The sequence below is a fragment of the Pituophis catenifer genome, unplaced genomic scaffold, assembly GCF_029215685.1.
Source record: "Pituophis catenifer annectens isolate HBS135680 unplaced genomic scaffold, rPitCat1.0.hap2 SCAF_2, whole genome shotgun sequence".
Classification (NCBI taxonomy): Eukaryota; Metazoa; Chordata; class Lepidosauria; order Squamata; family Colubridae; genus Pituophis; species Pituophis catenifer.
In genome coordinates, this window is record NW_027256882.1 from 180,366,866 (window position 1) to 180,393,066 (window position 26,201).

Below are 26,201 nucleotides of genomic sequence, written 5' to 3' on the forward strand. Positions count from 1 at the left end.
TCTGACACGGTAGTAAGCCTCCCTTAAGTCCAGGTTTCAGAAAATTTTCCCTTTAGCGAGGTATGCTAGCATATCTTTCATAAGGGGGAGGGGATACATGTTCTCTACACTGATTGTATTCAAATTACAAAAATCAACGCAGAGACGTTTTGAGCCATCTTCTTTCTTTCTAAAAAGCACTGGGGCTGCAATTTTTGGTCGGGCTGGTTCGATGAAACCCCTTGCTAGGTTTTTCTCAATAAATGTTCTCAGCTCTTCCAACTCCCTCGGTGACATGCTGTACATCTTGGGTTTAGGGAGTTTCGCGCCATGTAAGATTTCTATTGCGCAGTCAGTGGCGCGGTGGTGGGGAGCTCATCTGAGGCTTTTTCACTAAAAACCTCAGCTAAATCCTTGTGGGTATGCCCTCAGTTGGTATGGCGTGACCAGGCATGGCTGTTTCTTGATTCCCTGCCCCCTCCGTTCCTTTATGTGGCTTCTCAGCAAAAGTCACATTCATCTGAAATTTTATGATGCCTTGTTTCCAATTGATTTTTGGGTTCCATTTTTTCAGCCATGCAAGGCCCAGAACCAATGGCCATTCCATGCCAGGAGCCACTATAAATGCAAGCATTTCCTCATGGCTTCTGATGCCTATATGTAGAGGCTCGGTAGCAAAAGAAGCTGGCTCCCTTCCTGCTATTGACCCATCTAGTTGGCAGAATGTGATGGGATTTTTCATCTTTTTTACGTTAATCCCCAACTTCCCTACTAAGGTTGGGCTGATCAAACAATGGGTGCACCCTGAATCCACTAGAGTGTAGATATTTATCTCCCTGTCCTGGTTTGGGATAAATAGTCTTAAGGGGAGGGTAAGCAGTTTAATTGGTTTGCTTACCAGTGGTTCATCATCTGGATCGCTTCCGAATGAGTGTGATTCCTCCTGTTCAGATGCTAGGGTTTCCTCCCTAAAGAGGGTAGAGGATGGAATTTCTACGGTCTCCCTGCTCCTCAGGGCAGTCTCCTTCCCATGCCGACCCGGTTTAGCAGGATTCTCCCCCGGTGGTTGGTTCCCGGGGGGGTGTTTGCGAACGACACTCTGCAGCTCGATGCCCCTCTTTTCCACATTTGAAACAGGTTGAAGATCTCAGAGAGAATGCTGTTTGTGGTTTGAGGGGCTCTTGCTTCCATTGGGGCGGGGATTTCTTCCATGCTCGCCCCGCTCGATACTGGTTTCTGGCCATATCGATCTCAGCTTCTTCAGCGGTGACATACCATTCATGTAGGTGATTCAGTGCACCTTGGGCCACGCAGGCATTGTATAGATCATCACTCAGCCCATCCTTGAAACAGCTCACCAAAATATCTTCCGGCCAATGCACATGACACACGAGGTTCCGGAATTCTTCAGTATACTCTACTACTGGCCGTTGCCCTTGCTTCACCACCTTAATGCGGTCGCATGCTTTGCGATCCGCTACTGGGTCCTCAAACCGATGTCATAGGGCCATCATGAAACGGCCGAAATCCCGCAGTTCTGGTGCACTGGCGTTATGCAGAGTCACCATCCATCTGGCAGTAGCACCCTCTAGGGCTAGGGTCACAACTCGCACTCGGGAGCCTTGGTTTGGAAATCACGCCCATACTCTTGCATGTAGGTGAGCATGTGTGCCACAAAGAATCCTAACTGCTGCGGATTCCCATCAAAATTCACCCCAAGGGAGGGAGTTTCTCTTTCCAGTTGCGGGACTCGAGGCTGGTTGGGAATGGGTGCCTGTGTACATGCAGCCTGAGGGGGAGGGGTTGCTGGGTCTTCTCCCACTTCTGCTGTACCATCTGCTTGGTAGGCAGGCTCCAGGAGGGGGGTGCCTCCCGTGGCATCATCCGCAACTGCTGCCCTTTCCGTGCCCTTTGGTTGTTGTCCTGCCTCCTTTCAGATGTTGAGGTTTTCCAAAGTTTCCATCACCAATTGGGTAATATGCCTCTTCAGATAATCCTCCCCCAGTGGTGCTTTGCTCATTCCCCCCTGGTCAGCAAGGGCTTCTAGTTCCAGTTTCCACCCCGGTTTTCAGTTGCCACAACTGAGGGTGACTCCTCTGGATCTCTCATCCCAGCTATCTTTCTTCCCAATGCCAATTGACCAACAGGGCTTTTCAGGATTCTCCAGGGTTACCTCATCCTTTCCGATGGAGTGTACGAAACAGGCATCCAACTGGGTGGCCGTTGCTGTCTCCCCCCAGCAATCGGTTTCTCCCAGTTCTCTGCTTCGTTCCGACATGGTTTGCAAGATCCCCTCAGTAGAGCGAAGATTGCTTCTCTGGGTTGACCATTTTGCAGATCTTGCTTTCTGTAAGGATTGCCTCTCCTTCTAACTTAAGAAAGTGAGAACTCTTGAAACGTGATTGTTCAAAAGGATTTCTTTTATTAAGCAGAAGTGACAGCCATCCAGTTAAAGCAAGATCTGAATAGCCTTAGGCAAGGCAGTAGGATTAAAGTGGTAGAGACCCCTCCCTTTAAGTCAGAATGCAGATTTTAGCCAATACACAAGTGTGAAGATGTTTTCTTTACTAGTTTCTCTGAGAACCCGAACAAACATGCATTCCCACCATTATCCATTAAAGTGAAACAACCCACATGGCTATCATAAAAATTCCTGCAGGTAAAGGATCTCAGGGTTCTTTGGCGCCAGGATATAGGTTGTAAAATATCTGTTGACACAGGCAATGCTAATAAATCGAATCCAAGTGTCCCCCCTCCTCCGATTGAATGGCAGTATCACTTTTAGGGATCTGACAGCCATCTTTTGCATTGGGCCTTCAGGCCTGCCACATATTCTACTGTGGGAAAATGGGAGGGGGGATTATATGGAGTATGGGAGCTATATGGTCAAAATAACATTCTTTTCTCAAAGAGTCAAGGATGTCTGCCTGGCACCTGGAGTTGGGTGACTGGGAGGCATCTCCAGTTGGAACGGTGCCTGATTGAGCCATGTGATGGACATATGGGTGCTGAGCAGGAACTAGAACTTTTACTTGGGTGGGGAAAACCTGGAAACTTTCAGATTCAGGTTTTCCCAGATGTGCCAATATGACATCTCTAATAAAATGGAACTTTGAGGAATCTCGAGCCTCGGAGTCTTCTTTTGTTGGGGGTGTTACTTGGAACCCTGACACTATCTTCGTATTTTTTTTTCTAGAAAACAATGTTGCAACTTATTATGTGCTGATTGTAAATTTTATTATCCTGTCATGTAAATGGTCTTAAGAAGTTAGAGAAAATAGTGTGGCAAATGATAATTTATAAATAGAAAATTGGCATATTAAAACTTCAGAAGGTGTGGAGTGGGGATTTATTAATTTATCGTTTTATTTTGTGGTTTTGAGACTAGACATACTGTTTCCCTTAAAATAGCAATAGCACTTAGATTTATATGCTTCAAAAACAAAGCCTGAATGTAATTCCACACAAGACTATAGTTTCAAAACTGCTTGAAGAAAATTGACAAAAAAATTGAAATTGGAAACTGAAATTTGACAAAAGTAATATGAAATATTAGCACTGTAACTTTTCTCCAATTATGTCCCTGATAGAAGTTCAATATTTTCCAGAGATTTTAAAGCACTTCAAAGAGATGAACAAATGGAAATTTATATAGGGTTGATTTATAAATGGAGAAACAATTTCTGATATAGAGAAAAAGCAGAGATCTAATGCTTCGGACTAAATATGTACAGGTTCTATCATTTATTAAAGATGAAAAAATAAAGAAAAGAGCTTTATACCCCCCCCCCGACTGACACAGAAACAATAATTTATGAACTAAAGGAAAATAACAAAGAATCATGTCAAAACTTTATATATCATTCAAGAGTTCCAGAATGCAGTAAAATGTCTATATGAACAAGAGCTTGGAAACAATACTGAGAATATGAAATGGAAAACTTTATGGAAAGCTTCACCTTACTGTGGAACAGTGGTGGGTTGCTCCCGGTTCGGCCCGGTTCTACCGAATAGGTAGTAACTTTAGGAAGTAGTTCTCCGAACCAGTAGTAACAGCAGCCAGGCCACGCCCCCGAACCGGTTCCCCGGTCGCTGCTTGCTCGCCCACCTGAAGCTGACCGGAGCAAAGAAGCCTCTCAGTCGCCTGGCCGCAGAGTGCCGAAAAGTCCTTCAGCTGGTGAGAAGAAAGCTGCGCATGCACGAAGATGGCGGCAGTGACTGGAGGTCTTTCCGGCGCTGTGCGCCAGTGGCTGGGTGGAAAAGAAGCCTCTCAGCTTCCAAGTTCAGCAGCAGGCTCAGTCCCTTCACACAGGCTCACTTTTCTCCGCACCCGAGAAAGATCAAAAGGCACGGAGCAGTCTTTAATTACAAAGTCGCCTTAACGAGGTAAAAGAAAACAAACCACTGAGGGAAGGAGCCCACCGAAGCTGCCGGCGTTGCAGCCACCCCCCCTCCCTGCAGCTTGGAGCTCCAAGTGAAAGAAGTCCTCAGCTGTTGCGAAGAAGTGGCAGCTCTGGGTGCGCTATGCCTGCTTCTTTCTCTTTGAGAGCTGCTTTTCAAACAAGGTGCAAAGCGGCTCTCAAAGAGAATAAAGCGGGCGTAGCGCAGCCAGAGCTGCTGCTTCTTTGCAACAGCCGAGGACAGAAGAGTTCGCTCAGGAGCGACACAGCAAGGAAGGCGGCTGGGTTGGAGGGAGGCGTAGCCCGAGCTCTCTGGAATGGGTAAACAAGTGTGGGGAGGTGAAGGGGAGTGGACTTGGCACTCCGCGTGTTGAACATTAAGTGTTTTATTGGTGTTTCAAGAAGACCATGAAAAAATTAGAAACAAAGACAAGATCAGATTGATACTGGTGTCAGGAAGCACATCAGGAAGAGAAGGACATTAATATTCCAAATTTAGGCCTAATATTCCAAATGATTAGAAACCTTTTTAATTGAAAAAAACTAATAGATACAATTCATACAGGGCAACATTTTAGATAGGACATCCCTTTTAATCTAATTTGGAAAATTTTGATTCAATTTTTTAAACATTTAGAGTCAATTAAGAGACATTTATCCACAATAATATTGTGGATTTTGTAGGAAAAAGGTGAATAATCATTGAGAAAGGGGAGGATTCAAAAGCCAATTCACAAATCAATGATGTATTCTGGTGATGGTTTGTTTTCTTTTATTTATTTATTTTCAGACCCTGGTATTTAAAATTGTAGTCTGTTAATTTTTAAAAGTGTAATATGTTTGTATTCAAAGAAACAATTTACCCTTCTCTTCTCCCACCCCTGCTCACCTGATTCTGTTATCACTGTTACAGATACATACAGAGTATGCCCAACAAGATCATTGAGATTTTGAAATCGGGAACGTAGTTTATGTCTTTCTAGTGTTGCATCCCCATCTCCATCAATAATCTGAAAATAAATGAAAAATAAGTAAAAATAATAGAATAGAATTCTTTATTGCCCAAGTGTGATTGGACACACAAGGAATTTGTCTCCAATGCATAAGCTCACAGTGTACATATAAACATCAAGTCATAGATCATAAATCATAATTACAATAATCAAGGAAACAGTCAGTCCACTAAAGAGAGAAGACAGAAGTAACAGGCAGCAGAGGGAAAGCAGAGCTGCTTAACTCATTCTTTTGTGGTCTTCACACAAAAAGAAACTATAGTCCAACCTACCAAAAACATAACTATAAAAGACAGACTAGAAATAAAAGTTAAAATAAGCAAAACCATGGTAAGAGAACATCTGTCTGATCTTGATGGATACAAATCACTGGGACCTCACAGATTACATCCCAGAGTTCTAAAAGAGCTGGCAGATGTCATCTCAGAACCACTGTATCACATCTTTCAAAAATCCTGGAGTACTGGGGAACTACCAGAGGACTGGAAAACAGCTGATGTGGTTTCCATCTTCAAAAAAAAAGGGGGGGGGAAATAGACCCAAGAAGCTACAGACCAATCAGCCTAACATTAATACCTGGGAAAATACTGAAAAAGACAATTAAAAAACATCTAGAAACAAGTAAAGTAATAATTAAAAGTCAGCATCTGTTTGTTAAAAACAGATCATGCCAAACCAATCTGATTTCATTCTTCAATTCAGTGACTAAATTAGTAGACCAGCGAAATACTGTGGACATAATATACTTAGTCTTCAGCAAGGCATTCAACAAAGTACACCACAACCAGTGGTGGGTTCCTCCCGGTTCGGTCTGGTTCGGCCGAGCCAGTAGCAGTGATGATATGACGTCACTGAACCAGTTCTCCTCCCCCCCCCGCCCTCCCACACACCCCCACCCACATTATTCTTACCTTTTATTTGGTCCCACCCCCAATCTATTGCTGCCTCCTGAGTCCCAGCTGATGACTAGAGGGAAAAAAACTGTTTAAACTCTTGCTGCGGGCAGGGCTGGATTTAGATGAAAAGAGGCCCTAGGCTATTCCACTTATGAGGCCCTTTCACCTATAGTGAAAGTGTAATTTTAATTTCGCTAACAATTTGAATGTAGGCCCCTCTTGATCTTGAGGCCCTAGGCTGAAGCCTAGTTAGCCTATAGGAAAATCCGGCCCTGGCCGCGGGGCTTCAAAGAGCCGTCCTACAGCTGATCAGTGTTAAAAGCAAACAAATGAGTTGGGTCGTAAGTGCGAGGACTGGTCGTAAGTGCGAGGACCTTCCAGAAATGACTCTGACCAGCTAGCCATGCCTACCTAGTCACATGACCTCCAAGCCACACCCACAAAATAAGCCACGCCCACAGAACTGGTAGTAAAAAAAATTAGAACCCACCCCTGACCACAACCTACTTCTTGCTTACCTCTTGGTAAGCTAGAAAAAAGTGGTATACAAATCCATCACCATCAGATGGATTTGTAACTGTCTGACAAACCATACTTAAAGAGTAGTCCTTAATGGTACCACATCTACATGAAGGCAGGTAAGCAGTGGGGTACCACAAGGTTTTGTCTTAAGCCCAGTACTCTTCAATATCTTCATAAATGACTTAGAGGAGGGAATAGAAGGGGAACTTACCAAATTTGCAGATGATACTAAGCTGTCAGAAATAGCCAACACCCTAGATGATAGACTTTAACACTGGGCCCTATCTAACAAAATGAAATTCAATGTAGAGAAAAGTAAACTCTTACACTTAGGCAATAAAAACCAAAAGTACAGATATAGACTGGGTGAAACCAGGGAGGAGATTATAGCACTGACGCCTAAAAGTGTTTTTCTGCACATTGCAGAGCCGCGCGCCCCCGTCCTCCTTCTCAGCAGACTCTTGGTACACTTTTTTTTTGTCTCTGCACACACCCCATGTTTGGAATCGGGAAGGGGATCGCGGGTTCGGGCGGCAGACCCGCAATCCCCTTCCCGATTCCAAACATGGGGTGTGTACCGTGTTTCAGGCGGCTGATCTGGCCAGGAGGAAAGAGAAGAGTCTGCTGAGAAGGAGGACGGGGGCGCACGGCTCTGCAATGTGCAGAAAAATACTTTTAGGCGTCAGCGCTACAATCTCCTCCCTGAATCCAAAGCACTTCCCAGTTCCCCGCTGCACATTGCAGGGGAACTGGCCACCACCTGAAGCACGACTCTTGAGGTTTGCATTTTGGGATCCATGCAGCGATGGCTGGAAAAGAGGAACATTTCCCTTTAGGGGCTCCCATTCAGCTCGGCTTGGCTCCTGGGCACAGAGAGGGTTAGGCAGTGGTGGCGGCGGCTCCTCACATTGCTGGGGAGTGAAGTCAGCGTGGCCAGAGGGGTGACCAGCCACAAATCGTGGCACCTGCCTTGTTCCCCAAAGCTACTGGGCAGATTCCCCCCCCCCACTGTCCCGAAGAGGGAGGGTTGTTCCTCAGGCTGTGCTCTGTCCCTCCCCCCAGAGTATGCTAGGGTCTCTTTGGGGGAAAGCGAGTAGTCCCTGCACCTCTCGCTTGCAGGAGGAAGAGGAGGGCGGCGCCACCTTAAATGCTGGTAGGCAGAGGTAAAATACTTTTTTCTTTGTTTTCCTCCCCCAAAATTAAGGTGCGTCTTATACTCCGGTGCATCTTATACACCGAAAAATACGGTAAATATTTGGGAATATACTTTTTTTTTTTTAATTTGATTTATATGCCACTCTTCTCCGGAGACTCAGGGTGGCTTACAATGTGTTAAGCAATAGCCTTCATACTTTTGTATATTTATACAAAGTCAGCTTATTGCCTCCACAAACTGGGTCCTCATTTTATCTACCTTAGAAAGGATGGAAGGCTGAGTCAACCTTGAGCCTGATGAGATTCGAACTTACAGTAATTGCAGACAGCTGGTGTTAATCACAATGCTTTTAGTCTGCTGAGCCACCAGGCTGGTACTTAATAGCAGGATGTGCAACAATAAAAGAAGACAATTATATAAAACTACTTAAGCAAATAAAAAGAAAATGGAGGGTTTGGAGTATCAAATTGTGTGATAACAAAGAATGGATAACTCTCAGACACAAGAGACTGTTATATTTAGAAGAACATGATTTACAATTAGGATGGCTCGCCTTCCTATGGTATGAGAAAAATAAAGTTTATAGATATTTTCAAAATCACTATATAAGAAATTCACTAATATTGATATGGGAAAAGATAAAGCCTAAAATATACTTAAACATTCCAGAATGCCTCTCAATGATGCAAGCCTTTACATATCCTGATTCGCCAGTTGCAGCCCTTTCTGGATCGGGACGCCCTGCGTACAGTCACTCACGCCCTTGTTACCTCCTGGTTGGACTACTGCAATGCTCTCTACATGGGGCTCCCCTTGAAGAGCACTCGGAGGCTCCAACTGGTCCAGAATGCGGCCGCGCGGGTGGTTATGGGTGCAACCCATTGCGCCCACGTGACACCCCTCCTGCGCGAGCTGCACTGGCTCCCAGTGGTCTTCCGGGTGTGATTCAAGGTGTTGGTCACCACCTTTAAAGCGCTCCATGGCATAGGACCCGGGTACCTTCGAGACCGTCTTCTGCCACCAATAGCCTCCCACAGGCCAGCCCGCTCCCACAGAGAGGGTCTCCTCAGGGTGCCATCGGCCAAGTCATGTCGGCTGGCGACACCCAGGGGGAGGGCCTTCTCTGTGGGAGCTCCAGCCCTGTGGAATGAACTGCCCCCGGAAATTCGTAAGATTTCTGACCTCCGGGTATTTCGCTGCGCACTCAAGACCCTATTGTTCCGCCAGGCTGGGTTAGCAACATAATTTTAAATTGGATGTTTTAAATTTTTGGGGTTTTAAATTAAGCCAAATTTATTTAATACTTTTAAATTATTTTAAATTGATGTTTATTCTGTTTTTAATTAGGCTGTACACTGCCCTGAGTCCTTCGGGAGAAGGGCGGTATAGAAATAAAATTATTATTATTATTATTATTATTAAATCTGGTGATGTTTAAAAAAATTGTGACATATAAAGACATTTTAGACACTGAAGGGAAATTAAAATTGAAGCAAGAACTTGAAGAACAGGACATTATATTTTCATGGTGACCATAAAGGACAAACACCATTTGATAAGACACTGTTGAACACTGATGAAAATTTAATTAAGAAGGTATAAAACTTTTTGCTAAATTTAAAAATGGAGGATGAACAAATAAAAGATACAATGGTACAATGGGGGGAAAACGAAACGAAAATAACATAGAATTAGAGAAATGGCAAAATTTATGGGAAAGGAACTATAGATTAACAATGGTAACATCTTATAAAGAAAATTTATATAAAATGTTTTATAGATGGCATTTACCACCTGCGAGGTTAGCTAAAATGTTTAAAAATATCTCTAGCAAATGTTGGAAATGTAATCAAAAGATGGGCACGTTTTATCATATGTGATGGACTTGTGCTAAAACAAAAAATATTTAGGCGAAAATACATAAGGAAACATACAGACTTTAAACCTGAACTGTTTTTATTAGGGATGATATCAGAAAAATTTGGTAAGAGAAGTATGTATTTAGTATTACATATTTTAACAGCAGCAAGGATTATCTTCGCACAATATTGCAAAAATGAAGAAACACCTCAAGATGAAGAGATAATTAAGAAGATATTAGATTGTGCAGAAATGGACAGATTTACATTGAAAATCAAACAGAAACAAGACACAGAATATTATCAAACTTGGAATTTATTTTATCAGTGGTTGGAAAAAAGGGGTGGAGAGTAAGAATGGCATTTATACTGTTAAGCAAATTAAATACCCTGATAACACGATGTTTATTGAGCACTAAGGAATATAATTGATAGAAAATTAATAAAATTTATTTTTTAAAAAATCAAGTGAGGTACTAATATCAGTCTATAAAGCCTTAGTAAGGCCACACTATTGAAAAGATGTTTTTTATAGTCTAGTGAAGAGAAGGACCAGGGGAGACATGATAACAGTGTTCCAATATTTGAGGGGCTGCCATGGGGTGGGGGAGGGTGTCAAGCTATTTTGCAAAGCACCTGAAGGCCAGACAAGGAATAATGGATGGAAACTGAAAAAGGAGAGATTCAACATGGAAATAAGGAGAAGAACCAATGGAACAAAAGTTGCCTTCAGAGGTTGTGGGAACTTCATCACTGATATCTTTCAAGAAGAGACTGGACTGCCATCTATCAGAAATGGTTACGGTCTCCTGCTTGGGCAGAGGGGTTGGACTAGATGATCTACAGGATCCCTGCCAACTCTGTTAATCTGATACTTTGACAATAGTTAATCATAAATTACAAACAATAATTGATAAATAATAAGAAATCAATAAAAGAAGATAGTAGGAAAGATGAAAAGATAAGATGAGAAATGAGACAGTGTTGTTGGAATTAACTGTTCAGGAGAGTAATGGCACGGGGAGGAAAATTACCTTTATGTCGAGTTCTTTTGACATGCAATGCTGTATAGCAACATCATGAGGGGAGAAATTGAAATAGAGTATGTCCAGGATGTGAGGGGTCTGTAGCAGGGGTGAAATGCTCCCGGTTCGGACCGGCTCAGGTGAGTAGGTAGCGATGGCGGCGGGCAGTTCGGAGAACCGGTAGCAAAAATCTCTGCCCCCCCACCCCCCATGCCCAGCTGAGCCGCGTGATCATCAGAGTCTTTCTTTTCTTTTAAATGGCTCTGACCAGCCAAGCTCTGACGATCCCAGCTGAGTTGCCTGCTAATCGGTAGCAAAAATCCCTCCCCCTCCCCCCTCAGCTTGCTTACCTTAGCTGCTGGTCGCAACTCCTTGCTGTAATCCCTGCAATCCATTGCATCAGCAAGCAACTGAATCTCCCTGCCTGGAATCAAGCAGGCAGGGAGTTGTGGACTTCAACTCCCAGAATTCCTCAGCCAGCAAAGCAAAGCTGGCTGAGGAATTCTGGGAGTTGAAGTTTACAAGTGTTAAAGTTGCCAAGGTTGGAGATCCCTGTTCTATTGGGTAAGTTTTTTCCCCCTTTGGGAGCTTTAAAAAAATAGTTAATTGGGTTTTTTTTTAGTTGTTCTTTTTTTAGACCTAGCCATTTAAAGTTTAGGAAGTTTTAAATTTAGCTATTTTTATATAAAAATAAAAATAAATTAAAATAAAATAATATTTGTGCAGCTTTCTGAGATTTAGTGTGTTTCTGTAATGTTTCACTCTAACTACACAAACAAACAAAATCTCACAAAGCTGTATGTGGAATTTTGTGTGTGTAAAGTGTGAAAGTTGGTTTTTTGGGCTTTTTGTGGCTGTGTGAGGTTCCTGCTTGTTGCAGGGGCCATTTTGGGTCTAGCACAGCTGCTTTTATATTGTGGGTGAGCCAGTTGTGTTGTGTTGTGTTGTGTGTGTGTAAAGTGTGAAAGTTGGTTTTTTGGGCTTTTTGTGGCTGTGTAAGGTTCCTGCTTGTTGCAGGGGCCATTTTGGGTCTAGCACAGCTGCTTTTATATTGTGTTGTGTTGTGTTTTGTAGGTTAAAAAAGGGCAAAGAAGTGACATTGACTTGGCCACGCCCACCTGACCAACCAGCCAAACCCTCCCAGTCACCTTACTACCAAGCCCCGCCCACTAATTAAGCCACGCCCACAGAACCGGTAGCAAAAAAATTTAGATTTCACCCCTGGTCTGTAGATATTTCTTCAGTCCTCTTTTTGGTTCGTGCAGGAATAGAATAGAATAGAATAGAATAGAATAGAATAGAATAGAATAGAATAGAATAGAATAGAATAGAATAGAATAGAATAGAATAGAATAGAATAGAATAGAATAGAATAGACAGATCCTCAATGGAGGGCAGGCTGGTTGTGATTGTTTTTTCTGTAGTCCTAACTACCCATTGAAGTCTGTACTTGTCCTGTTTGTTTGCTGTGCCAAACCAGATAGTTATTGAGGTACAATTGACAGACTCAATAATTCCTGTACAGAACTGTATCAGCAGATCCTTGGGCAATCTAAGCTTTCTGAGTTGATGAAGGAAGAACATTCTTTGTTATGCCTTTTTAATGATGATTCTAATGTTAGATGTCCATTTCAAGTCCTTGGAGATAATAGTACCTAGATACGTGAAGGTCTCTATAGTTGACACTGTATTGCCTAATATTGTAAGAGGTGGTAGAACAGGAGACCTTCTTCTAAAATCTATTATCATCTCTACAGTTTAAAGAGTCTTCAGTTCCAGATTGTTCTGGCTGCATCACATTGCCAGTGGATCTACCTCTAGTCTATATGCAGACTCATGATTGTCTTGAATAAGACCAATGACTGTTGTATCATCTGCAAAAGTCAGTACTTTAACAGAGGGATCCTTTGAGATGTAGTCATTGGTATAGAGAGAGAAGAGTAATGGAGAGAGCACACTACCCTGAGGGGGCTCCTGTGCTAATTGAATAGGTATTCAATGTGATTTTCCCTAGCTTCACCAGCTGCTTCCTATTTGTTAGAAAGATTATAATTCATCTACAAATATGGTCAAGCACAGGTAGCTGAGTCAGTTTAAAGAGAAGGATTTCAGGAATGATGGTATTAAATGCCAAGATGAAGTCTACAAAAAAGACCCTTATATAGTTCTTTGGGGATTCAAGATGTTGTAAGATGTCGGACTTCCGGTCTGGAGCCGCGGCGCCACAGTTGGGGAAATAGCTATCTCTAACGAGCCCGCAAAAACCCCAACTGACAAACCACCGTCCGATCGGTCTTCGGACTGACCCCCATCTTGCAGGGATGGGGGGTGAAGAGGAGCGCCTCGGTGTGCCAAGAGGAACAGGCAAGTTCCTCGGAGGCCAGAGGGAATCCTCGAAGTCAGCGGTGGGGGTAGGGAGCCATGGCGGCTGCCACAAAGCCGCAGCAGACCGGGACACAAGATCGTGCAGGAGAGAAGAAGAAGAAAGAGCGAGTATCTCAAAGCCGGGTGAGTGACACCAACCTAGGAAAAACAACATGATTATTTGGATTTTTTTTAAAAAAATAAGACCCCAAACTTAAAATAGCGGCTACAGATCTGTGGGGCTTGAAGATCAAAAGGGGAAAAAATGGAAATAAAGACCTAAGACAGACCTTGCTTTAGCAAATTTGGCTTGGAAGAATTGGCTTTTAAGAACTTAAAAAAGTGACTTTTCTTTTATTTGGAGTGGATTGGAGAAATGTATCTCTAGGAGTTTACACCTTTGAAAGTTAATGAAGCTAATGAAGAAAGACAGACGGATGGCTACATAATTGCCATGGAGTCTGCGGTGACTAAGCAGGAGAGTCGATTGAAGAGATTTCCCTTTCTGTTTGGAAAAGAAACATTTTAAATGACTTTTTACCTTGGATTACTTTGAAATTAACATTAGATCTATGGAATTTGGAGATCCCTATTTTGTCCTGGATGATTTCAAGAAGAAAGAAGGAATATTTTGGACATTTGACAATGGAAATTAACAAGCTTAGCAAAAAAAATTAGGTGTGGCGTAGGAACAAAAGACAGGAAGTTGATGCATCACACATGGAACAGACATTATAAAGCGTTAAAGGGACATACAGAATTTTTTAATTAGAACAGATGAACTTTGAAATGGAACATTTATGGACAGATAGGAAAAGGAAGAAAAGGAAGAAATAAAGTAGATAAATTTAAATGTAACTAAATTTAAATGTAAAGTTTAAAAGCCTGAACGTATATATGATTTTTGGATAAAAACAGGAGGGTTTTTGGAGTAACAAAATTAGAAAATAAGAGATGGCAACTAAAATAGAGGATGATATATAGGTGGTTAAAAACAATAAAGAAGAGTATATATTAATGTGAGACAACTTTAAGAAAGTTTACTGCTTGATGTAATATGTTTTAATTTTAATTTGCAAACAAATGTTAGATTGGTTATTACGCTTGACTAAGGTTTTATTGAACAAATTATAAGATACACAGATTTTAGTAACAAATTGTGATTTAATTTAATATATGCTGGTAAATGATGATTATTATGAAATATATTGAGAATTAATTTGAAAGAGCATGCTGGGAAACTGACACAAAATAGATAATCATACTGTAAGAGAAAATTAAAATAAGACGAATGGATACCAACTAGATAAGAGTTTGAGACTCGGAGGAAATACGTTGGAAACTAGTTAAAATGCTGGAAATTAGCCAAACACTTACAGGAGAGTTGGAGGAGACTATGCTGGAAATCAGCCAAACAAGAGTGGCAGCCTTGGAGGGGACTATGCTGGAAATCAGCCAAATATAATATGCTGGAAATCAGCCAATAAAATGCTGGAAATCAGCCAAGCAAATAGGAGGAGAGTTGGAGGAGATTATGCTGGAAATCAGCCAAACAATGGAGGGAGTTTAGGAGGAGACTATGCTGGAAATTAGACAAACATAATATCCTGGAAATCAGCCAATAATGGTGGTAGGCTTGGAGGAGACTATATTGGAAATTAGCCAAAAATAGTTGGTGCTCTGGAGGAGACTGTGCTGTGAATCAGCCAAACATAATATGCTGGAAAACAGCCAAACAATAGAGGGAGGTATGGAAGAAAATATGCTGGAAATTAGTTTAAATAAAATATGTTTTTGTGATAAATCTGTGTAACATGAAAAGTGTAATAGATGATAAGTGGGATAAAATTAAAGATAAATTGATAAAGTTTAAGATATTAAGATTCGAGAAAAAGGGTCAAGAGATTAAGAATTAGATAGAATTTTGTTTTATAAAGTGTAATAAAGATGGAGTTGTATTGAATTTGAAATTAAGATTTGTGGTGATAAAATTGTAAGGTAAATAATTAGAATAAGAGGTTAGAATATTGTTAAAAATTATTTTGACATTGATGGTAAAAGATACAAGGTGAAGAAGAACAAGATATAATCAGGATTGATTTATAGATATAAAAATGAGTGAAAGTTAATTTGAAATTAAAATTGTATTGATATAATGGATTTGTTTAGATGAAGATGCTAGACTTCATGTTAAAACTTGTTCTTATATGTTTTGAATTTTTATCCATAAAAGATGTAATGGGAAATTCTGAATGGAGCTTGTTAAAGGAATGTAAGCGTGGTAGCTATCTATGACCGGATCGAGACTCTGTTCTTGAAAGTTATATTTTATGTTTATGTTTGAAAAAAAATAAAAAAATATTTACCAAAAAAAAAGATGTTGTAACAAGTCAAAGTGCAGTGTCATATTGACAGGATCATCTGTCGATCTATTTCCATGATAGGCAAATTGAAAGTGGTCTAGCAGCAGATTTGTAATGGTTTTCAGGTGGCATAACCTTTTGAAGATTTCATAACTACAGATGTCAGAGCCACCGGTCTGTAGTTATTCAACTCCTTGATGGAGGTGTCTTGGGCACTGGGATGATAGTAGAGCATTTGAAGCAAGAAGGGATATACCACATCTCCAGTGGTTTATTAAATATGTGAGTGAAGATGTGGGCCAGTTGATCAGCACAGACTTTCAAGCAAGAGGGGGTTACCCTGTCTGACCCTGGTGCTTTTCCACCTTTTTGTCTGTGAAATAGACCTCACACATCTTTTTATGTGATCACCAGTGGTGTGGGGCCCAGAGGGATAGAGTTGAGTGTAAGAGACTTAGCTGTTGTTGATGTATTTGAGATGGAGAGGGTAGCGGTATTTGACAGTGATCTTCTCTCAAACCTACAGTAGAACACATTCAGGTCATCTGCCAGATGCTGATTCTCTTCTACACGGTCTTCTGTAACTAATGATATTTTCAGGCTTTTCCACACATTTGCCAGTTCATTTGTGGAGAGCTGATTTCTCAGAAGAGACTGAAGCAGACACTCCCTTATTCCCCAAATTATTAGAAGGAGAAAAAATTATAGCCCAACCAGATTTACAAGATTCTGTTACTACAGACTCTCAGCAAAGATAGTTTTAGCCTACTATGGAATTAATTTTGTGGTTTGTTCTATCTAATAAATCTGACACACAAACCCACGGATACATTCCAATACACAAACACTCCTGTTAAACTTTACCGGAATTCTCGTGAGTGACTCTGGAATACTCTTTTTATCACCATCTATTTTCACTCCAAAGAGGACAAAGGCCACACCTTCCACTTTCTTTCCATACAAGTACCTGTAAATGACACAATGAAAGTAAAGGCCCAATTATACATCTTTGCTTTTCCTACTGATCTTCTTTGACACAAGAGGGGTACATCAGTGATGGTATCTGAAAGATGCTTTTTTCTTTAAAAGGCAACTGGACTGTTTTTTCCTTGATGACGAAAAAGAAAACATTTCACTTCTCATCCACAAAGCTTACAATGCAATGCAATGCAATGCAATGCAATGCAATACATACAATACAATACAATACAAATGCAAAAAAATACAATCCTTCCATTTCCACCACCACCATCCTAGCAGAGCCTATCCTTCCATCCCCCCCACCATCCAGTCTCAACTGTCAGTACCTATCCTTCCATACCAGGTCCAGACAAGATAACTCCTTCTTGCTTAAAAACTTGTGCTGACTAACTGGCCCCCATCTTCACCTGCATCTTTAATAAATCACTAGAGATGTGCTATGTTCCTTCTTGATTCAAATGCTCTACTATCATCCCAGTGCTGAAGAAACCCTCTATCAAGGAACTGAATGACTTCAGACTGGTTGCTCTAACATCTGTAGTTATGAAGACCTTTGAAAGACTAGTGCTCAGCCACCTGAGAACCATCACGGATCCGCTGTTAGACCCCTTGCAATTTGTCTACCGAGCAAATAGATCAACAGATGATGCTGTTAATATGACTCTGCACTACATCCTACAACATCTTGAATCTTCAAAGACCTATTCAAGGGTCCTCTTTGTAGACTTCAGCTCAGCATTCTATACCATCATTCCAGCTATTCTTCTAACTAAATTAAATCAGCTAGCTGTACCTGATCACACTTGTAAATGGACCATAAGCTTCCTAACAGACAGAAAGCAGCAGGTGAAGCTAGGCAAAATCACACCAGATACCTGCACAATTAGCACAGCAGCCCCCCAGGGCTGTGTGCTCTCTCCACTTCTCTTCTCTCTGTATGCCAATGACTGCATCTCAAAAGACCCCTCTGTTAAAGTACTGAAGTTTGCAGATGATATAACAGTGATTGGTCTCATTCAAGACAATGATGAATCTGCATACAGATGGGAGGTTGAACAATTAGCCCTGTGGTGCAACCAGAACAATCTTGAACTAAGTACACTCAAAACCATAGAAATGGTGGTGGATTTTAGAAGAAAGCCTCCTATACTACCACCTCTTACAATACCAGACAACACGGTATCAACAGTAGAGTCCTTCAAGTTTCTATCATATCTCAAGACTTAAAATGGACACCTAATATCAAAAACATCATCAAAAAAGCTCAACAAAGAATGTTCTTTCTGCTCAAACTCAGAAAGCTCAAACTGCCCAAGGAGCTGCTGATCCAGTTCTACAGAGGAATTATTGAATCTGTCATCAGCACCTCCATAACTGTCTGGTTTGGCTCTGCAACCAAATAAGACAAACTTGACAGACTTCAATGGATAATTAGAACTGCAGAAAAAACAATTGCTACCAACCTGCTTTCCATTGAGGACCTGTGTACTGCATGAGTCAAAAAGAGGGCTGTAAAAATATCTACAGACCCCTCACATCCTGGACATAAATTGTTTCAACTTCTACCCTCAAAACAACGCTATTGGGCATTGCACACTAGAACAACTAGACACAAGGACAGTTTTTTCCCGAATGCCATCACTCTGCTTAACAAGTAATTCCCCCAACACTGTCAAATAATTTAGTAAGACTGTATTACTATTCTTCTTCTCTTCCTTACTAGTATCTATCTCTTCCCACTTATTACTATAATTGTGTTGCTTGTATCTTTCAATTTATATTGTTTTTATTTGTTTCCTAGTACGATTTGATAGTTTATTAGTAACCTTGACTAACACTAAGTGTTGTATCTTTTTGTTCTCAATGAATGTATTTTATTCTCCTTATGTACAGTGAGAGCATATACATTAAAGACAAATTCCTTGTGTGTCCAGTCACACTTGACCAATAAAGAATTCTATTCTATTCTATTCTACCCTCCCTGCTGTCAGAACTGATGAAGCTTCTTGGATGAGAATCGAAATGTTTACTTCTTCTTCCTCAAGGAAAAAAGAGTCCAGTTGCCTTTGAGCATCTTTAAGACAACTGTGACCTGGATGATTGAGACTCTCCACAGACATCACTGAGGTTGCTGACCTATTTCTCATGGCTATCTTTTTTTCTCTGCTCTACTGATTCAGGCACCTTTCTCCAAGATTTTGTCACTTCTGATGGTAAAACTGGGCAGGAGAAAACAGATTGTTTGGGAGAAGGACATGATAAGTTCAGTTCCTTCACCTATCTGCCCATTTTACTTCCTTTTTTCTAAATGTATACCTTCCTTTCTGTTCATTCCAACACTCAAAGTGGCTTGCAAAAATAACAAGTGTGGAGTAGAAAGCATACCATATTTAAAACCTTATGTAGTGGGCGGGGGGAGAGAGGGCAAGAAAAGGTAGGGGAGACTTGGGTGGGAAAAGCTGGAAGGTAAGGATAGCAAAAGTGGCCTGGGGAAGGGGAAAAGTGACTAAAAAGGCTAAGAGGAAAATAGAGAAAGAGGCCTAAGGAAAAGGAGAGGGACTGAAGGCAATAGTAATGTGAGAAGCCCCCCCCCCCAAGAATGAAATATTTTGGGGAATATTAAAAAGACAGAATATTATATTTCTCCAAAGGGAGAAATGGAAACATGCTTTTAAAGACAGAAAGCAGTCTTTCTTAATAGCCCAACCTCCCCAAAAGATATTTTGCGCCCATTAAGAAAGACTGGGCCAGCCTATCTACAAAACAAAAGACCAGGGTGATGGGATTAAGAAGAAAAGGACATGACCCTTCAGGACATAATAGGATTAACCCACTACCATTAAGCAGAAGACACAGAGCTCACTACATTGCACAATCTCCTAAGAGCATTTCAGACATTGCACAACACCCACCCACCCCCCAGCAGCATCTCTTAAACATTATAAAAATCCATGTACTCATCAAACCAATTGTTCAGCTGCACCAGAACCATAAACCCTGGTGGTTCTATTCATCATTAAACCATCTTTCCATCAGTCTCCATATTTCCAGTGTTTTTATCCAGCTTGGAACTGAACCAGATGGATTTTCCCTCCAACAGGGAGAATAGGAGAGGCTTCAATGGGCCAAGGCTGAGAGACAGAAGGGGCTAGGATAGGATAGGATAGGCTTCTGTGGGGCAAGCCTGGGGAAGAGAAGGAGAATAGGATAGGATAGGATATGCTTCTGTGGGGCAAGTCTGAGAGACAGAAGGGGATAGGATAGGATTGGCTTCTGTGAGGCAAGCCTGAGGGAGAGAAGAATTTGAAAGGGAGGCAAGCAGAGGCTGTGGAAGGAGCAGAGGCTACAAAGGAGCAGAGCCTGTGGAAGGAGAGCCCAGCAGGCAGTTCAAGAGAGAGAGAGGAGAGAGAGAAAGAGAGGAAGAAGGGCCGACCAGCCACCTGAATACCATCTCATCATGTCACCCACCTGCTGAGAAAAGACTGACCATCTCTCCACCATGTGACCTTCCTGCTGAGAGGAGACTGACCACCACTCCACTACGTTACCCAGGCAAGTACAGGTGCCTGAGCAAGGGACCAGTGTGGACCAGCAGCCATACCAAGAGGGCCAGGAGAACTCAGACTCCAGCGATCTTTACGGGGATATCACTACACTTAATACAATTAAAATCACTCATTAGAATTTGTAACTTCCTAAATAATGGGAGAGTGGAATTGGTGGCATTTTTTTCAGATTATAATTTCCCAACTGAATTTGATTATTCTTCCTCTGGTCATTTCTATGACTACCACCCTACCTTGACACTAAAATGATGCAGTATTAAAGCTATAAGTGATAATTCAGTTTGGTATAATAAGCAGTCAGACTAATAAAGCTACCATAAATAAAGTCTAAAGACTATTTTGCAATTTTATAAATAATGTATTTGTTTAAAAAAATTCAAGTAAATATGTTCAAATCAGAACTAGTCTCCACATCTTATTTTTCTGAATATTATGACCCAAAGAAAAACCACTTTCAAGCAGATGTTACCCAGTGCCAAAATAAATTTCTTTATTTTGGCACTGAGTAATAATATTCATAGTTGTAAATAAGTATACCTTGCAGTGATAGACACTTGGAAATTTGTATTGCCATCAATGTAAAGAAACTTCTCTGATGGTTGCAGACGGACTTCAAAGCTTGGCAACACTACAGAAAAAGAAACAGATGAAAGAGTAGAAGGCTAGCACTGATAGATTTTATTCAATATATTTTATTTATTATTTATTTATATCCCATCTTTATTATTTTTATAAACAACTCAAAGTGGTGAACATACCTAATACTCCTTCCTCTGATTTTATTTATTTATTTGTATCTTGCGTTTATTATTTTTACAGATAACTCATATCCAACACACCTTTCTCATTCTATTTTCTCCACAACAACCATGTGATGTGGATTGGACTGAGAGAGAATGACTGGCCAAGGCCACCCAAGCTGGCTTTCATGACTAAGGTGGGATTAGAATTCACAGTCTCCAGGGTTCTAGACTGCTACCTTTTTTTTTTTGTAAATAATTTTTATTGTAGTTTTTCTTTTCCAAAACTCTAAGGTGATGTAGGCCAGTGCCTTATCATGCTGCCTTTGATCTGCAGTTGCTAATGGTGCCTGGGGTGGATTAAGAAGCCATGAGGAGAAGAGCCTCTGCTCCTTGGACCAGAGAGAGAAGAGCAACAGAAGAGATCAGATTACATTCTATTTACTAAAGAGTAAAATAGAGGTGCTACAGAAATTTAAGCAACGGGTAAGCTTCATAGATAGAAGATATAAACAACAGGTATATCAGCTGCAAACTGACAGAGGTTCAGAATTCATGTCAGCACGTTTTCAACAGTGGTTGGGATAGTTAGGAATAAAACACAGATGCACTAATCCGTATACAGCAGCTGAGAATGGTGTAGTTAAGAGGTGGAATGGTGTCTTACAAACCATGAAGGACTCACTGGTCTGAGCAGGTCATATTGGAGTGAAGCCATGTTGGCTGCTAATTAGTTAATCAATAGGCTGTGGAGTTCTTCTATTAATGATACTCCCTATACAGTATTATATGGGAGAAAGCCATCTCTGGCACATTTAAAGATTTTTGGAAGCAATAGTGGGTGCATATTCCAAAAGCAATCAGGAGAAAAGGTCAACCAAAGGCTAGAAAACTCAGGCTTACGGTCTATGAGCCTGACTCAAAGAGCTATCACTTTAGTAATGGGAGCAAGAGAATAGTGATTTCCAGGTCTGCTAGCTTTGCAGAGAAAAATTGGAACAGAATTGATGCAAATTTTTGGAATGATCCATTTAGTGACGGTGACCCACTTAGCAATGGTAACTCACTTAGTGACCATCTCAGTGTTCAGGGAGGATAAGCTAAAAAAGAACAAGAAAAGGAGTCAGGAGAAGATGATCACTCAGATATGAAGCAAGAGAGTGTTGAAGCACAAGAGCAGTCAATGCCACTCAGATCAGAGCGATGGAACAAGGGGATTCCACCTGACAGGTATTCTGCTAGTGAAGTAAAGGTGTGTAATGTGTGGTTTGAGTCAAGAAACTATAAGGAAGTATTGGCATTACCCAAAATTGAACAAGTGAAGTGGAAAGAAGCCATGGACAAAGAAATGAAATCCATGGGTGAACATAAAGTGTTCACATCTGTAACTTTGCCACAAGGTTGCAAAGCCATAGGATGTAAATGGGTGTACAAAAGGAAAGTACTATCCAACAATGTGGTCCAATATAAGGCAAGATTAGTGGCACAAGGTTTTTCACAAAAGAAAAATGTGCACTTTGATGAGGTATTTGCACCTATGGTAAAGCATAAGGTTGGCACTAACGTTAGCAGTGGCACATGGCCATAAAATTTGGCATTTTGATATAACCACTGCATTCCTCAATGTGGAATTAGAGGAAGAAATTTACATGGTTCAAGCACCAGGGTATGAAAGTAAAAAGCCTAACACGGTGTATAAATTGAACAAGACCATTTATGGGCTGAAGCAGTCATCTGGGAATTGGAATATCTGTCTAGCTACTGCATTGAAGGGTCTTGGGTTCAAGAGTTGCAAGGCTGATGGTTGCACATACACTGGAAAGTTACAAGGTGGGGATTGTCAATTATTAGCATTTGTGGATGATCTGGTTTCATTGCAAAAGATCTGTCACAGGTAAAAGAATTTGCTAATCAGAAAAAGTTTGAATTGAAAGATTTCGGTGAAATACAAAACTATCTTGGTGTAGAGATACAAAAAACTGAGAAAGATAGTTATGTTCTCAGTCAAAGAAGAAAAATTGAACAGCTGTTGGAGAGATATAATATGAAGGATTGTAATTCTGCTCCAACATCTATGAGCACAGATTTTCATAACAATTTGGGTGAGGACAAAAGTGAAGCCTGTGATCAAGAGATATATCAGTCAGCAATAGGGAACTTGCTATATCTGTCACAGTGGTCCAGACCAGACATAGCTTGTGCAGTAAGCATCTTATGTCACTTTACTGCTGCACCAACACATTGCACCACTTTTTACACCCATCCATTGCATTGGATGGGTGTAAAAAGGATTCTCACATAGTTGAAGGGAATTGTGAACTTGGGTCTTCAAATACAGGTCTCTGAAGAATTAAAGTTGAAATGTTATGTTGACAGTGATTATGCCAAAGATGTAAAAACCAGAAAGTACAATTCTGGGATTGTGGTATTATTTGGAGGAGCTTTAATTGGTTGGAAGTCTAGAAAACAAACAATTGTAGCCATTTCTACTGCAGAGGCAGAATTTATTTCTCTATCTAAACTTTGTTCAGAGGTAACTTGGTACGTACAGCTGTTGAAGGATTTAAATGTAAAAGTAAATAACGCTGTAACAGTGTTTGAGGATAATGCTGCTTGCATTAATAGCAAATGCATTAAGAGCCTTGGTAGTACAGTGGTCTAAAGCACCCTGTTATTAAGACCACTGCCTGCAATTACTGCAGGTTCGAATCTCGCCATGCTCAAGGTTGACTCAGCCTTCCATCCTTTCTAAGGTAGGTAAATTGAGGACCCAGTTGTGGGGGCAATAAGCTGACTTTGTATAAAATATACAAAAGGATGAAGGCTATTGCTTAGCGCATTGTAAGCCGCCCTGAGTCTCCAGAGAAGGGTGGCATATAAATCAATTTTTTTAAAAAAAAATGGCAACAGGTGACAGAGTAAAAAAATAGAAGCAAGCATGTGGATATTATATATTGTAATGTAAGAGAAGCCATCAAATGTAAATTAATTAGCTTGCTTCGCTGTTTTTCAGAAGGCAATCTGGCAGATATAATGACCAAGCCATTGGGTGGAGTGCACCATGGGAAGAATATTAAGTTATTCGGTTTTATGTCTATTCCAGTCATAAAGGGAGTAGTGTCAGTATGAACTGTATGAACTGTATGAACTGGAATAGCCGTAACAACAAGTCAGCCAATGAGTCGACAACGTTGCAAGAGCTGCATGGGTATTATATACATGCATCATGTTTTATATTATTGTATATAAAGAAGTTACTTCTATAAAATGAATCCTGCTGAATTATTTACTTGTGTGCTGGTTGGATAGCTACAGACTTTGACATAGACCAAATTTGTTCTCATAATTTTCCACTTCTACAAATGATAGAACTAGATTTTTTAGAAACTACATGGAGGGGGAAGAAACCCAGGATCAGGAAGTGGATTTGTTGAACAGAAATGATCCTTCTTACCATATTCCCTGACATCAAAATATGCGGTATAGCTCCCCTCTGTGGAATGCTCATATTTGGCCACAGCCTTCCATGTTCCAAAACTACAGAAGGAAAATGAAGATATTTTTCATTCTTTTGACTTTATAATTGATTTATGACAATAATGATATGAACAAGGGATACAAGGCTTCTTCCTGATATTAATAGGTTTGCTTGTCCTATGGAGAATAAGTATAAAGGACGAAGAAAATGTCTGTTTCAGAAATCTTCAGATTCATATATGTGGAAGCTGAATTGTGAATGTTACATCTGCAACAAATTTACTCTTGCTCACTGAGCTTAAGTGGTGGTGATAAGATTGTATCTATTATTTGTCCAATCAATTTCACAGAATTGCCATACAAATAACATTGCAGCCCCATGAATGTTGCTCTGGGCTCTTCAAAAAACAAGAGGAAATAGAAATGTCATGGACAAATTCAAGTGATCAAATCTGGATTTTTTTTTCTTACTTTAGTAATAGATCAGGGAAGCAGGCTAAAAGGGAAAATACTATACAGCCTATCCTTTAACCGGTCTTTAATAGCTGAATTCCCACCCCCACCCCCACCCCTTAAGAGTTTCAGCTTGGTTTCAAAACAGGTTTCCTTATAACAATATCCATATTAAATTACCTGGCAAGCTCTGGTAAATTGTAAGGCCGGATCAAGTTTGGGTCAACTGGATTAGAACTGACAACAATGCCTTGTGGAGTCTGGGCACGAAGAAATAAAATACGGGTGTGTTGAAAACATGTAGAATGTTGCATATTATTTCCTATGCATTCTATATGATCAAAATCCAGCTGAAATACTAGATTTTATATGTGATAACACAATATAGAGAGCAAATGAAACCCAGCAGGTGGGGAACTAGGTTATAAGATGCAAGGCTATTATTTGAATTTTCACTAAGATAATACCAACTGATAGCCCAGAACAGATAATTCAGCCTAATTTGGTTTGAAAGTAGAATATTTGCCACCCCAAGCCCCTTTTAGCAAAAAAAAATAATAATGGTGCAGATGAAAACTGCTGACAAAACAGGAAGTAGTAAACTTCCTGAGCCTTGATAGTACAGTGGTCTAAAGCACCCTGTTATTAAGTTATTAAGACCAGCTGCCTGCAATTACTGCAGGTTCGAATCTCGCCAGGCTCAAGGTTAACTCAGCCTTCCATCCTTTCTAAGGTAGGTAAATTGAGGACCCAGTTGTGGGGGCAATAAGCTGACTTTGTATAAATATACAAAAGGATGAAGGCTATTGCTTAGCGCATTGTAGGCCGCCCTGAGTCTCCGGAGAAGGGCGGCATATAAATCAAATTAAAAAAAAAAACAACTAGCTCCTATCCCCACCATATACATGCATACACAAAAATACATACATTCAACCTCGGCGTTATTTTCCAGTTTCATAGTGAAACTTTTCAAATCTTTGATACAGCCTAATATTTAACACAGAGCTTAAAATTAAACATTTTAGGAAAATGCATATATAAAATGTTAGCCAACCAAAGCTTCATAAAGTGGTTGGGTCTTCCTGCCATGATTACATGGGAGAATCAACAACCACTCCTTGTTCAGGGGACTATACTAATCAAACAGGATTGCAGACATGATTCTCACCTGAAACTCAACAATCACAGTTTTGTCCATCCTGTGCATGTTGTGATCCACAGAAAAGACACGATAGTGCACTAAGAAAAAAGAGACTAACTGTAATTTGTGATAGTATTCAGAAGATATGTGCTTACATCATGCTGGTCTGTGACCATAATGAAAAAATTGATTGATTGATGTGCTTGCATCATCATCAACAAAAAGTACTGTTATAAATTGTCTGATATTTTGTAGCTGTCAATCGT

The 26,201-nt window shown here is 40.6% G+C and overlaps 1 protein-coding gene across 1 annotated transcript in view; it reads right to left on the bottom strand.

Annotated features, from left to right (window-relative positions):
* LOC139312978 (A.superbus venom factor 1-like) overlaps positions 1-26,201 on the bottom strand; it is a 104,197-nt gene that overhangs the window by 55,863 nt on the left and 22,133 nt on the right. The window contains exons 4-9 of the mRNA XM_070938224.1: positions 25,963-26,033; positions 24,975-25,054; positions 24,319-24,401; positions 20,662-20,752; positions 16,442-16,544; positions 5,269-5,389 (exon numbers count right to left, since the gene is read on the bottom strand). Coding sequence (XP_070794325.1) covers positions 5,269-5,389; positions 16,442-16,544; positions 20,662-20,752; positions 24,319-24,401; positions 24,975-25,054; positions 25,963-26,033 — 549 coding nt within the window. The remainder of the gene's footprint in view (positions 1-5,268; positions 5,390-16,441; positions 16,545-20,661; positions 20,753-24,318; positions 24,402-24,974; positions 25,055-25,962; positions 26,034-26,201) is intronic.